The sequence below is a fragment of the Phoenix dactylifera genome, chromosome 13 (genome assembly GCF_051530095.1).
Source record: "Phoenix dactylifera cultivar Ajwa chromosome 13, Ajwa_hap1_PhDact_Kaust_v1.1, whole genome shotgun sequence".
Lineage (NCBI taxonomy): Eukaryota > Viridiplantae > Streptophyta > Magnoliopsida > Arecales > Arecaceae > Phoenix > Phoenix dactylifera.
Window position 1 is genome coordinate 17,750,460 of NC_143202.1, and position 12,516 is coordinate 17,762,975.

The following is a 12,516-nucleotide window of genomic DNA, read 5'->3' on the forward strand; positions in this document are numbered from 1 at the left end:
AGAGTTGTTACTTTTTCACATATTTTGTAGTGCTCAATCTTTTAGTTATCCATATGAGAACATGGGAGCTTTATTAGTGAAAGCTGGAGTTAAGAGTACCGCATCTTAATGTTGATAGCTGTTGCCATTTTTATGTCGGAGAAAAAAGAAGAAAAGAAGAGTGTTTCATCTTCAGTCATTATTTTATCTTATCTACTGCCCTTGGTTATATACTGGTCTGTAATATGAATTTATGCTTAGCACTTCTTTATCATATCTACATGAGAACCTTCTTCGAAGAAACTTCAAATTAGTTGCAACTTGCAACCATCTTTAATCTTCTATGCAGCATGTAAAACTTAACCATATATGTGCTTGCTTAATCATTGAGCTTATTCTGATATGAGAACAGTTGGAGAAAGTTCTTTGAATATCTTTTTTTTCCCTAGGTTCTCTAAAAAACATAGCAGTTGGTGAATTTTTAGGTTCATGTAAATTACCCTTTTCTTTTATTAATAAACATGTCTTTATGTTGGAAGGATACTTCCTGAAAAAGTCCTCATTGCCTATGAAATTTTCTGGTGCTATTAGTAATTATTGCTGTCTAGTAATTTATTCCTATGTGAGTGGATGGAAGCTCCATTGTTACAAATCAAATCATGTGCTGTCTTTAGCAATTTGCTTAGTGATATTTGGACATGCTTAATTCATTCTCTTTGATTGTAAGTTTGTCTCACTAGTGGACTACTGTTGAAGTTTGAAGCAGTATTTTGCATACCAAACCATATTGGCAGTATGGGGAAAGGTATCTAGTGTGGCGCTGGTATGGTATGCAGTGCCATACACCCCTGTATTAACACATTCTCCGACTCCAACAGCATATCATGTGTTTATGGTATTGGTACAGGTGTTTACTATATAGTATCATACTGCCTGACAAGGTACTAGTATGCGACTAGGTATTGAAACTTAAAAATCTGAAGATTTTGTCTAAATTTAATTTCTTTTGTTAATGTATAATATAATGTTTGTACAACTAGTAAACTTTTAATTTGGGTGTCCTTAGTGTTTTCATATACATGGCAATGTTTCCAATTGTGACCTATGGAATACCTGCTAACTGTGGCCAAATGTCAAATTTGTTCAACCCACTTTTATTAGGTCTTTTTGAGAATTAAAAAATTCAAACAAAAGGTAATGTCTTCTAGGGAAACTTCCAATATTATCTAATTTCATTCATTTTAAAGATAAGCAGCCTATGGCTGTCAAAATCATTGCACATGTATATGCTGTGTTTTCCTTCTGTGTATTATTCTTTTGAGTTTGGATGCTTAGTGTAAAGGTCTAAATTTGATGTAATTCCTTTATAGCTTTAAGTATTTGATATTAAACCAAGGTCTGCTGAACCGGTACCAGGACCCATACTGATCGGCGGATGGGTTAGTATGGTACCAAATCGGTACCATACCGACACATGGTACGGTAGGGCATGCTAGTACGGAACCGGCACATCTTTTTTTTTGAATTTTTCAAGTTGATTTAATTAATAATCAATCTTTTTAAACTTTTTCAATGATCTTAAGTCTAATTTAATATTTTTTTGATATTTTTTTGATGTTTTTATGATCTCGGTTTAATCTAAATGAAGCATCTTATTGTTTTAAAATGATACAAATCATAAAATGCTTCGTGAGATGTTGCATACTACAAGAAGCAATATAAAATATCCTCAAATCAAGTAGTGAGGTAAAAAATATAAAATAATACAATAATAATGAATATTTAAAGTACAACATACATACCGATATCTAAAATCTCATCGAGTAGCGATGCCTCTCATAGATATTTAGATCATTAGCATAGTAAGGAGGCATATCAGTCCACTTTTCTAACTAAGCGGCATTGTAGTCTTATATGTTCATACCATAAGAAATGCGCTCCGGGTTATAAGCACTCTCGGATCTCTCGCTGAAGCTCTAGCTCTGAGATGTCCTCTAGCTGATAAACTGACTGATAAAATGGTTGTGAAGGGGCCCATCTGAATAATCCTGTAGCAAAATCCGACCCATAAGATGCTCCGGACTGCGTAGGGTAGTAGCCATCGCAAGATGCCTCAGACGTACCATATTCATATCTGTATTCATATGGGTCAGAGGTTGCTTGTGGCTACGGATAATATGATCTAGTATATAACTTGGAACTTGATACGTCTATATATCCTACTCCACGTGCAAGGTCATCTGTAGCTGCATCTTATTCTCCTGAATGATCTTGAGAAGCCTGTGTTATATATACAATCGGATCCTGGTGGACTCCACTAGATCGTGCACCATGGTCTCTATTCTGTATAACATGCGTAAACTGAGACTCACCGGTGAATCGAAGACCATCCTGTGGCTGTGTCTGAAATAGTGGTCTCATGTCCTCCACTTCCTCCTTGGCTAGCAAATTTATGACTACCAGAGCTGCTGCTCCTGGTCTTTAAATCTGAGTGAACTGACTCCTTCTCGACACTCTCTATTGGTGTTGCAGGTGCCTTTTGTTTTTCTTTTTTGGTATGCTGGACAGCTGCCTTCTTACCTTTCGTGCCACTCGCTGCCTGCTTACCCTTTGTGTCCCTCTTTGCTTGGCTATGTTGAGACGATATATGTCGCCCTCGTGACAGAGTTGACTTGGTCACGTAGTGGCCTTGTCTAAGCATCTCTCGATTATATCTCTAGGAGGATGTCTCAGATAAGGAGTTGTGGAGCTTGTGACTGATTAGCTGGAAGGAAAAAAGGTAGAAAGCTCTCTGCCACTTGCAAACAACATCATTTAATGAGCATAGAAAGGATAGGGGAGAGGGCCTGGTTCAGAACCAGGTCGACTCAGTGGGAACCGAACGGTTTGCACCGAGTTCGAGGAGAACTGGCCAGTTTCGAACGATTCTGGCCAGCTTCATCCGGTACAGTATGGTTCGAACTTTTTTCGGCCGGTTCGGAGCCTGAATCGACTCCATTGGCCGAACCGACCTGGTTTCTCAGTGGGTCGGCTTGGTATGGGCCGAACTGAACGGTTTGGTCTAGTTCGGCAATCCTTGCATTAAACCCTCATGTACCACAAAATTCACCACCATTTACAAGGAACTATGAGCGATCCGCTAATCTATTGTTATTGTCCACCACTGATCGAATCATATCTCCTCTTCATGCTCGTACATTTTTTCTGCAGTTAGTCATTAGAGTCCATTGCCTAAATTGGTGACCTATTGCTGCTCTGATGTCAAACAAGACATTGGAATCCAAAGAAAGCAATAGAGATTTGCATAATTTCAAAAGGCATTCATCCTACTTTCATCTCCAATAGGCATTGCATGATTCTGATGATATGATGAAACTTTAACTAGGTCAGTGTTTTAGCCAATCTTTATAATTGAAACCACTAGAGGAGTTGAGCTAATTCATTTATTATCTAGTGTACTTAGGTTTCAAGAATATGAGAGACTGGGATGCATGAATTCTTCAAATTACATTTGATGTCCGTAGTTGATATGTATTGGACCCTAATACTTGTTGGACACATATGAATATGTCTCAGAAATTTATTTTAAGCATCCTTTTCTTAAATTAACAAGGATTCTCTGATTACTTCCAGATACATCCAAGATGCACATAGAGACCTCTAGAAATGTGGGTGATGTGTTTTCTTGCCTGATGTCGATGTCATTACATGGAGTATGAATTATGGTTTATAAATTTGAGTGTTGACTAAATGCTGGAGCATGTAGACAATGTTATTTTCTAGAGTATTGGCTGATTTTGACCCCTTTCAATGTCTATGTCACAAGTCTACTATTTTACCACAAGTAGACCAAATCGATCACATGGATAAGGTTAAAAGGGGTGAGAAATATCCATATCCCAAATCCACCCATTTTCTTTGTTGGAATGAGTTTCCAATTTCAATCTTACACCCTTTCTTATCACATTCTCAATTCCAATCCCTTATCTCATTGGTCGTAGGCAATATTGACTTGCTCTTTTCATATAGGATAGAGATAATACATGTCAAAATACATGAAGCTTCAACACTAATCCAATGAGTTACAGAGGAGAGATTGTGCATATGGACTATTTCCTTGATTCTAGATATCAATGATGGCCATTGTGGCAAAGATAAACTAGAAATTTGGCAATCCTAGCATTAATAGTTGCAGTGAAAAATGAGAAGGGAGATGGGGTTTGAGATTGGAAAAATCCATTGCTATTTAGGCTGAAAGGGACTAGTCTTAGAAAATCAGATCTTATATATATGTGTATAGTTTTTCCGGTTTTAACTTTTAAGTGTTGAACTAGGTAGTTGACACCTATTAGACCAGGAATTGATGCAATTGAATCACCTGGGTGAGTAAATCAAATGGATTTTCAATTTCCCTGGTTTTCGTTAGAACCAACCAGAAATAACTGGTGGGTGGCAAGATGGGTAGATAAACTCGTATGACCGGATTAAGTTTCAAAACAATGATGTTGACTATGTTATTGTTGTAACTGATTATATTTTATTTTTTATATATACAATAACAATATATTTATTTATGGTCATATCCTGGTCGTACTCATAAAATATCCTATTTTTCCAAGATTTTTAATATCAATAATATCTGCATTATCCATTATGTCATATCCAAGCTATGTCCATGCTTTACAAATGAGGGAGCATCAACAACTTTATTAATGGTTGATCCCTTTGCAAGCCAAATTGATTTGTTTATGATTTTACTACTTTTCCTTTGACACAACCAAGACCTTGGACATCAATTTTATGTGGTCTCCAGCATATTTCCCCCTTTGAGTCTTGTGAATCTTTACAGAGTTTCAGCTCTTACAAGTGCTAGGTTTTGGTGCATTGCGGCCCTAAGATTCCCTCACTAATTCATGTTGGCATACAGAGCTTCTCGAAGCCTTCAATCATATCTTGATGTCTTTGTTAGGTGAATTTATATCAATTTTCCCAATACCAAACCTTTGGTGAACTTTTTGTGGCCTTCTCTAGAGAAAGTTTTAGTCTTCTTTTATTCTTCTCCTTCCAAGTTGTTTATCACTCAATTTTTTATATTTCGATATTTAGTTCTTTTTCTTGTTTTTGGATTTTGGGATTAGTAATTGCTTTCTCATCTGCATATAAAGGAAGTTTGGTGCTAGGCAATTGATGACTACCCATTATTGGAGAAACCTAATTTAAGGATAAACCCAATCTGTACACTTCTCTGATTTGCAAAGTCTAAAATAGAGGATGTCGATGGACTCCTCTGACCTCACTATTCTAGGAGTACTATATCCAGCGTCGGCGGAACCATCCTAAACCATCTAGTTCAGGGTATATCGAGCCTTAGCAGTGGCAAATCAGGATGGTTCCAGCCTTCACATTGAGTAACTAGCAAGGGAGGGGGAGAGGGAGAAGGAAAGAGAGGAAAAGAGGGAGAGAGGGGGAGACAGAGAGATGCCGGGAGAGGGAGAGATAGGGAGCTCGGAAGCCCTCCTCTCCTCTTCCGATTGTCTACAAGGGCCGTTGGACGGATCCCCTATTTCGTTAACAGGGGCTTGGCCCCATGTTTTAACTTTTTTTCTGATCTTTGAATGAAGTCAGCACACTTTTCACCGGAAGGACATGTGTGAAGAGTGAATGATGTAGATTTTCTCTATGGTATGCGCTTTCATGTTCCCATCCATCTAGAAACCCAAGTGGGACACCTCGATCCAGTTTCCAAAGGGCTCCAGCTAGGTCTAGCATAACCTCAAAGGACAACTCAACCTTTAACCGCTAGAGATTTGTATAACGGTTAGAGCCAAAATCGAGAGGATCTTGACTCTTAAATCATAAAATTCAAAATTTTTTAATGTTCCAAGATCTTGTCAGTACTATTAAAATCAGAAAATCAAATCTTGCCTATTGAACAATTACATTTCATTTTAAATCATTAATTTATGTAAATTATTTAAAATTATTTAAGATTTTAGATGATGGACTATAAAATCTCAATTGATATATTTATGGAATAGTATCAGGAAATCTATAGAAGAAGATGGAATGTCCTGTGCCTATTGTACAACCCAACTTCACTTAAAGAACAGCAAAAAAATTAAATAGATGGGACCAAGCCCTTGTTTCGTTTGAAACAGGAACTCTACCTAGTGGCCCTTACGGATGACCGAAGGAGAGGAGTGCTTCTGAGCCCCCTCCCCCTCTCTCCCTCCCCCTCTCTCTTTTGGCCGAGCCTTTGTTTCGTTCGAAACAGGGCTTTACCTAGCGAGGCTTGCGGACGACCAGAGGAGGAGAGGAGGAATTCGAAGGCACTGGTAAGGGGCTCAATACCATACTGTACCGACACAGTGATAGTGTGGCACCGGTAAGGGGGCTCGGTACCATGACGGTGTACCTCGAATGTGTGAATTTGAAGGCTTGATTGTTAGTTGGTCAGTCGATCAAGATCATTTCAAAAGATTGTTATTCCAAATCTGATTTCCAAATTATTTACGAACAAATTGGAAGCCCTCTTTGTCCACTAATTGACTAGTGCAAGAAGTCACCATATCTGGGCCTCTCTTTTGCCATCATGGCCACCCTCTTCTTCATTTATCTTTTATTAGCCAACACATCCACTCACTATGTTTGGGCTTCTTCTCCCTCTTTTTTCAATTTGTTTATATTTTATTTATTTCACTTCCCGAAACACATAACGAACAAAAGTTTAGGGATAATTTATGAAGCTTTAGTTACCAACAAGGATTCATCATGAAAGTCCTGCTATACACTCATTTGGGCTCTCCCTTGTCCTTCCACGATGTAGATTTACATAACATCATGAAAGTCCTACCATACACTCATTTGGGTTCTCCCTTGTTCTTCCACCATGCAGATTTACATAACAATTCTACATCTCCCATCTTGTTGTTTGATAAACTACCATTCAACTACTCATATGGATGGTTTCTTTTCTATAGATCCACAATGAAGAAAATTCTTGGACAGAATCTATGCTTTATTTTGTGCTGCATGTGACGAAAAGTTGGAGCTAGTAGTTTGTAGGCCTGGGAATCATTCTAATATATTCTAGAAGAATAAGCCTGTAGTTATTAGCTATTTTTTCTTGATCAACTTCTTCTTGCAAGAGGACTGCATAGGAGAGCATTAGTCCTTAAGAAACACAATGGCAATTCGGAATACGTTATGGATACTCACCAATTAAATGTGAAACTGAAATTTTGCAGTTTGATCACTTGATCACTATCTTTCAGCCTCATAAGTCTTGTTCCTTCTCAAAAAATATTTTCTTTCCTTCTTGATAATGCTAATAAACCAAGTTCACATAATATGGGTACTGCAACTTTCGACTGGTGAAACTTTCTTTCCCCATTTCATTTTAACATTGATCAAGCCCTGATTCAATTAAACTTAACAAGATTAGGATATTCTTTGCACATTTATTTTCCTTAAGATTGATGGTCAATTCTTTTTGGGTTCTTTTTTCCTCAATATAGATGACTTCAAATTTGCCATGCATTTAAATACCGTGATTTGATTGAGCCATTCCTTGTGATATTCCATATGGTTATTGCGTGATTCTAAAAAGCAACCAAGGTTTGCCATATTGGGTATATTGTATTATACTGGTATCGAACCAGTACGCAGTCTTGTACTATATTGCTACTCAGTCTGCTTCGCGTCTTGCACCATATTGATACTCGGCATGCCTCGTATCTTGTACCATACTATGTACCAACATTGTAATAGGATGGTACCGGTATGGAGTCTAGTGCCGAGATGGCGAATCTTGGGCAAAATAATGATTTGAGATCAATTATGCCATATTCAACTATTCATGGAAGTATGGAACCATAAGGGCATGTTATGCATTGAAATATTGAAATATTGTAACTACGAAAAGATTTACAAAGATTTCAAAGAGTATAACTTACATATAGTAAGGTTGGAGGAACCGTCCTGAACCGAGCGGTTTTAACCATTCTGAGCCATACCGGTGGCTCACGGGTATGGTTCCAGACTTCCAGCAATGAAAATAAGATCCGATACCGGAGCTGAAAGAAGGAGAAGGAAAGAGAGAGCGAGCGGGGGAGGGAGGGAGAGGGAAAGGTTGGGATACCAGCGGAGGCCATGGGGGGCCGGCTTTGCAATTTGCCAACTTCACTTAAACATTGCAAAAAATTTTAAGCTGTGGCCGGACCCATGTTTCGTTTAAAATAGGAGAATTGATCGCAACCTTGCTTGCTGGGGCCTCCGCTAGCCTCCCTCCCTCCCTCTCTCTCTCCCTTCTCTCTCTCTTTTTCTCTCTTCCACGATACTGTGCCCTCTATCGGTACAGGCTCGGAATGGCCCGTACCAACTCGTGCCACTGAAAAATCGATATGGTGCTTGGTACCAGTTCCTCTGACCTTGGACATACACCATTCAAAAGAATAGAAAATATAAATGACTACAATGTCACGACCCCCACCTCGCTTCCGGCAGGCGGCCGCGACGGTCCTAGGGTGCGGGTAGGCATAAGACCACCAGCCACCACGTAGAACCCTACTTATCATAATCATCAATAAATTTCTTAAAATTTTGGCATGATATATGCACAAAATAATCACCTTTTTTTTCTATATTTACCTGTCAGGATATATCAATACATATAACAGCTCTACCTGTCAGAGCAGCAATCACATAACCTGCTATAATATAAACCTAGATAAGATATCGTAATACATCATCACAGGCACACAACTGTTCTGCACATATATATATATATACCTGCTTCCCAATCCATCCATGGTCAACCCATATCCACAATAGGATCTATGACTGTAACTATACACTATGTACAACAGAAAATTTATATTATACCAAAATGTATAAACCTCTATCTACATTATACTATGGAGCGGTACAACCAGCAGGCAATCTCTAACTCTGCTCCTCTCTAAACGACATCTGCCCTGCAACAAAAATATCAAACTGGGGAGTGAGTATATGAATACTCAGTGAGTGGAGTAGAGAGTACTATGCACATGAGACAAGAATAATCATGGCTCGAGGTGAAATCTCAAGAGCATATGAGCAGTTATCGATAACAGGGTGCACAAAACTCAACATAAGAAATATGGAGTAAATCATCACAGTATCACCACAATCACAATCAACTCATCTAAAGCATATATAGAATAATCAAATAAATATGAATGATACATCATGAATATGCTCAACATATTATAAAACTGAAATATGCAAATCAGGGTGTCAATATGCGAAGTCATTACTAGACAGCTGTCGGGAGGTGGGTCTTACGCCCCAAGCGAACCACAACAACTTCCTACTGTCACATGCATATGCAGGATAAGACACCATACTGATAATGTAAATGCTGGCCAGTATCCAGAACATAAATCCATAGAAACCCGTGAGAATCACCTCACATCTGAATACTATTGGCACCTCGCGGGAATGCTACATCCGCAGAAAGCCATACTGCACCTCGCGGGGTCTTACTATGCCCGGCGGCAAGCAGATATATAAGTCGCAGGACCGGCCGATCCTACGTCTAGGGCCGTGTCCCCCCTAGGAAGGGACTGGGCTCTGCCCACCCAGAAGGCTACTATGTGCACACAGGCCGATGTCTAACCCCATCGACTATAGGTGTCCTATAGATACTGCCAAGCCATGCATAAGTGTCATAATGCACCCTCCCAATACTCTACTTAAAAGAAGTATGATCAAGACTACCACTCACTCGACCACGACCCAATCATAAACTAACATCAGGGTTAGGAGTGAGGGGTCAAGGGAGTGCAATGCAACTCAATATACCACTGAAAATGCTCTACAAGTCTTTGAAATAGAGGAAATGAAATCAATTTACAAAAGAAGTCATTTCACAATTCGAAACCAATTTGACTACTCTTCTACCCCTTGTAATTTCTCTCAATGTTCCCTCAAATGCATGTACAAAATAATCAAGCATGGAGAAACAAGATTATAGAGTAATCTACTATAATATCAATCAATATGCTCAAGTGGAATCAATTAACACTTGGCGACATTCATGAAAATAAATTAAGAATGCTTATGGTGCAAAGTACATGACTCCCACTCACCTGCCAATCCGGCACGGTCCTGATACACCTCCAAAACTTTACGGTAGGCAGTAGGGGGCTTGTTCTTCTTGCTTCCTAACTTCTTGCCTAACTGAAACATACATTAATCATGCTCTTAGTCTTGTATCAAGGGTCTATTATCTATGTATCAATCATAACATATAAAGCTTTAGTTGACTCAACTCCCCCCTTCACTAAATCTTCCTTTTTTCTATTAATTAACTTGCTATTTATGTGTATTTTGATGCAGGAGCATCTCACTCACATCTTGGGCCATTGCTGTTGGGACAAGGTGCGATAAAAAATTGAATCCTTTCTCTTTCTAAAATTTTCCTGAATCCCGAGCCTTCTCGAACTTCCCGAGTCAACTCCGCTGAGCTCGAGTCGATCCCAGTCTGCCCCGAGTCGACTCCGGTTGACCTCGAGTCGACTCCGGCGCATTTTGAGGCGACTCCCATTATTTTTCTCATCCTCTTCATTCCGGATAAACAGTAACCCGGACTGACATCCGGTTACTTCACCCTGGATTCGATCCACTTTTCAAACTTCAATTTTTATGAAACTTATACCTAATACTCTACACTCATAGGGGTTTCCAGAATGGTGACATGCATCATCATCGGAGGCTGATTGACCCCCGAAACAATTCACTGAAGTTAGGACTTCGACATAGGTTTCCGCAGTTTAGGAAAAATCTTGTCGAAATCCGACTCCTCTTTTAACCTCCTCTAAAACTGTCATCTACCCTTTCTATAGCCTAAATTCTCTAGAATACTAGGTAGGGATGGGGTATTTATCTTTTTTCTTCTGAAAACTGGGGTCTTTGTATAAAGGGGAAGGAGACCTACGTTTTTTCCTTCAGCTGGCAGCGCAACCGGAGCTCCCTTCCACCTCAAATCTCCTTCCTCTTTCTTCTTTTTCTTCTTCTTCTTCTTCTTCTTTTTTTCTTTCTTCACTGCCTGAGACCACTCCCTTTCCTTCTCTCTGTGTCTCTCTTTGTTTAAATCCCACCGCCACAGCAAAAACCCCCCATTTAAATCACATCAAGCACTGTTCACCCTTTGTTTAAAATTATTAAATTTCCATTTTGCCCCTAACACTTCAACGCATGTACTGTTATGCCATTAACTTTTGATTCCTTCCAATTTTATCCCTTATATCAATTTTAAGGACTATTCTATCCTTCTTTATATAGAAAAAAAATTGGGGTTATTACATCCTCCCCCCTTATATATAATTCATCCTCGAATTTAAAAGAGTAAATTACCTGATTACTCAAAGAGGTGAAGGTATCTGCTCTTCATATTCTGCTCCGACTCCCAAGTGCACTCATCAACATTGTGCCGGTGCCATTGAACCTTCACCATACATATTTCTTTATTTCTCAGCTTCCTGATCTGAGTATCAAGAATAGCTACAGGAAGTTCTCCATAAGAAAGGTCTGAATATATATATATACATATTTAAATCTTTATACATCTTAGTACTCCAAGGATGTACTGTATATCTAGTATTACGAGCTTCTCTCATAATTTCTCTTCTTAAATCAGAGTCATTTGGAATACAAATTCAGTTCCTGAGTCTCAATGATCCATCCTCATGAAGTCTGAACTCTGACTAAGAACCTGGCCCAATGTCACTTCTAATCTTTTGCAATTGAAGGTCATCTACTTGAACAATCCTAATCCTCTCTATCAAGGTAGGTTGAACACATAGGTTTGCCAAATGCGCATTAAGATCATGCCAACATACCTCGATTTCTGCTCTCCTCAAATCTTCCAAGATTTCCTTCTCGGAGATGCATAGAGCAGCAAGACTACCAGAAACTTTTCTGCTCGGTGTATCTACCACAACATTAGCTTTTCTCGGAGGTGAGTAAAGCAGCAATACTACCAGAAGCTTTTCTGCTCGGTGTATCTACCTCAACATTAGTTTTTTCCGGAGGTCGAGTAGTGTATAGACAAGTCATAAATTTTTTTTGATTAATTCCAACCGTCTTCTCTGTCTCATATAGAGTTCCTCCTGGGTAAAAAGGTATTTTAGACTTTTATGATCAGTATACACCTTACAAGATTCATCAATCCGGGGCCGAAGATATTTGTTCTTCATTGTTACCTTGTCCAATCCTCGATAACCAATACATAATCTCAAACTTCCATCTTTCTTCTTTACAAACAATACTAGAGCTCCCCAAGGTGACACACTAAGTCGAATGAAGTCTTTATCAAGCAGATCTTGCAACTGTTCCTTTAATTCTTTTATTTTAGTTGGAGCCATTCTATAGGGGGTTTTTGAAGATTGGTGTAGTATTGGGAATCAAATCAATTGCAAATTCAATCTCTCTCTCTGGTGGCAAACCAGGAAGATCTTCGGGAAAAACATCAAGGTATTCATTCATTACTGGAAT

At 38.9% G+C, this 12,516-nt stretch overlaps 1 protein-coding gene across 8 annotated transcripts in view; it reads left to right on the forward strand.

Moving 5' to 3' along the window:
* LOC103707132 (putative magnesium transporter NIPA2) overlaps positions 1-12,516 on the forward strand; it is a 45,371-nt gene that overhangs the window by 12,666 nt on the left and 20,189 nt on the right. Inside the window, exon 10 of one of the 8 annotated variants that reach the window (XM_088709537.2) lies at positions 31-10,196. The exons of 6 other annotated variants lie outside the window; for them this stretch is intronic. In XM_088709537.2, the coding sequence (XP_088565663.1) occupies positions 31-45 (15 nt within the window). In that variant the 3' untranslated portion in view covers positions 46-10,196. Of the gene's footprint in view, positions 1-30; positions 10,197-12,516 lie in introns of those variants that run through there. One more of the 8 variants, XM_088709538.2, reaches the window with a different exon arrangement.